At 33.9% G+C, this 2681-nt stretch overlaps 1 protein-coding gene across 1 annotated transcript; it reads left to right on the top strand.

Annotated features, from left to right (window-relative positions):
- Positions 1-1694: 1694 nt before the first annotated feature.
- LOC102894712 (olfactory receptor 51A7) lies at positions 1695-2675 on the top strand. Its single transcript, XM_006925324.1, has one exon. The coding sequence runs from the start codon at positions 1727-1729 to the stop codon at positions 2663-2665; it is 939 nt and encodes a 312-aa protein (XP_006925386.1). The 5' UTR covers positions 1695-1726; the 3' UTR covers positions 2666-2675.
- The last annotated feature ends 6 nt before the right edge of the window (positions 2676-2681 follow it).

The following is a 2681-nucleotide window of genomic DNA, read 5'->3' as shown; positions in this document are numbered from 1 at the left end:
AGGGTTAAGTGTTTTTGAAAATGAAAACTTTTCTTATGACTCTTGGAAAGGAGGGATTAGAAAAAATTTGCTAAAAAGGCAGTCTGACAAATTACGTGGTATTTGAAAATTTACCATCTCCAAAATATACTGCCTCTAGGCTTGGCATTAGGTTTGCTGCCATTGTGGGAGATAAATAAGACATGTCAAATTGTTTAGGAACTCCCAGTCTAGTAGATGCAACTCCACCTACAAGCTGACAAAACATAACTGTAGATAGCACCCAGAAAATACTAAATATTTTGGTCTAAGGCTGCTTGCTGTTTATTATGTTTTTCTTGGTTATCCTCTAAAGAAGTGTAAAATACAATATCAATTCACAATCAAACTTCAATTTAGAAGACCCTAATAACTTTTATTCCATATATTTTCCATTGAAGATTGATAATTTTTCTTCTATAGAAATTTGAATTTTAAAATAATTCTGAAGTGAGATTAACATCTCATGTGAATGCTAATTTTCTGTTGCCTCTCTATTTTTGTGTCTTTGCCTTTTGTTGCAAATGAAATTATTAATTTAATAGTTTTCATTTAATTATGCATATATTCATCAGCTTACTAAATATACATGGGATTTATGATGGTTATCTTAGATATGTGTATATCACTAGTAATTTATACCATTTATTCACATTGGGATATCCCAAAGTTCAAAAAAATTCATAAGTTGCATGAATGTACACTTTACCTTTAAAAATATAGTGTTAACTCTTCAATAAAAACCCTCACAATAAAATCAAGGTTTAGTTTAATAATTAGGCAGATTTAAAAATTTTACATTAGGAAGAGAAATTAGGTGATTTCAATTTTTTTACTTAGAATTTCTTTGACCAATCTGCTCAGAGATATAGTATAAGATAATTTGATCAAGAGAGATAAGGTGAGCATGCACATGATGCTACCATATGGCTTCAATACTTTCTCTTGAAATAATAAAATAATAACCTGATGTATGGCCCATCAATGTTTGAACTAGGAACTATCCATTTTATGCAGGAGTACAAACATGAAGACAATAAGGATACATAACTTCCAAGGTGTATCTAGCTCCACTTCTTCCAGTTCTTTTAGAAACCATTATATGATCAATATTAATATTTTATAGATGTTCGTGATTTATTGAGCCTGGATTGGTGTTTATACTCATGCAAAATGTGGATAATGAATACCTTTCTCAAAATTTTAAGACTAAAATTAGTCTCTAAATTTACAATTGTAGCATTTAATATTTATTTACACAGTGTACATATTTTCAAAAATCTCTGATTATTTTCTTAGACTATTATTTTTAAACTTTCAAGTCAGAGATCATGTTATGAAGCCAACAAGAGGACTACTGAAGATCACATGGAAAAGCAAAGGGAGAGATTCTGAGTGCCTATCACTGACTCAATCAAAGTAACTCTGCTTGAATATGATTTTCATATTTGGATAAATATTTTAGAAAATTATCAGCTTAAGATAAAGGGCCATAAGTGAAATTTTCATGTTAGAGAACATGACCATGTTTAAGAACTTTTGATAAATGTTGAAAATTACATTTTAGTAATATTATACTAAATATTTTTCTAAGTATAGTATGTAAAGAACTCCTTATCTCCACAACACTGAGTTTTATCCAAAAATGTGACTGCTTTTTGTTTATGTGATTTCAGATCTGGCTAAAGAGCTCATATTCCCACTCATTATGTCTGCTTTCAATAAATCAGAAGTCCAGCTTTTTCTTCTGATTGGATTCCCAGGATTGGAGCATGCCCACATCTGGATCTCTATCCCCATTTGTCTCATGTACCTGGTTGCCATCATGGGCAACAGCACCATTCTCTTTATTATAAAGACAGAACCCTCACTTCATGAGCCCATGTATTATTTCCTTGCCATGTTGGCCATCTCTGACCTGGGCCTGTCCTTCTCCTCCCTTCCTACTATGCTGAGAATCTTCTTGTTCAATGCCATGGGAATTTCACCCAATGCCTGTTTTGCTCAAGAATTCTTCATCCACGGATTCACTGTCATGGAATCCTCAGTGCTTCTAGTTATGTCTTTGGATCGCTTTCTTGCCATTCACAATCCCCTCAGATATAGTTCTCTCCTCACTAGCAACAGAGTTGTTAAAATGGGATTGATTTTAGCCATCAGGAGCATTTTTTTAGTACTTCCATTTCCTTTCACTCTAAGGAGATTAAAATATTGTAGGAAGAATCTCCTTTCTCACTCATACTGTCTTCATCAGGATACCATGAATCTGGCTTGCTCTGACAACAAGATCAATGTTATCTATGGCTTCTTTGTTGCTGTCTGTACTATGCTGGACTTGGTATTAATTATTCTGTCTTACATGCTGATCTTGAAGACTGTACTCAGCATTGCATCTCTGGCAGAGAGACTCAAGGCCCTCAATACCTGTGTCTCCCACATCTGTGCTGTGCTCATTTTCTATGTACCCATCATCACCTTGGCTGCCATACACCGCTTTGGCAAGCATAAAAGTCCTCTCGTTGTAATCCTTATTGCAGATTTGTTTTTGTTGTTGCCACCCCTAATGAACCCCATTGTGTATTGTGTAAAGACTCCACAAATCCGGAAGAAAGTGTTGGGGAAGTTTTTTAACATATGTATGAGATAAGAACTTGGATAGTGAG

The sequence above is a fragment of the Pteropus alecto genome, unplaced genomic scaffold, assembly GCF_000325575.1.
Source record: "Pteropus alecto unplaced genomic scaffold, ASM32557v1 C19239640, whole genome shotgun sequence".
NCBI classification, from domain to species: Eukaryota; Metazoa; Chordata; class Mammalia; order Chiroptera; family Pteropodidae; genus Pteropus; species Pteropus alecto.
This window is presented reverse-complemented; position numbering and strand designations above follow the sequence as displayed.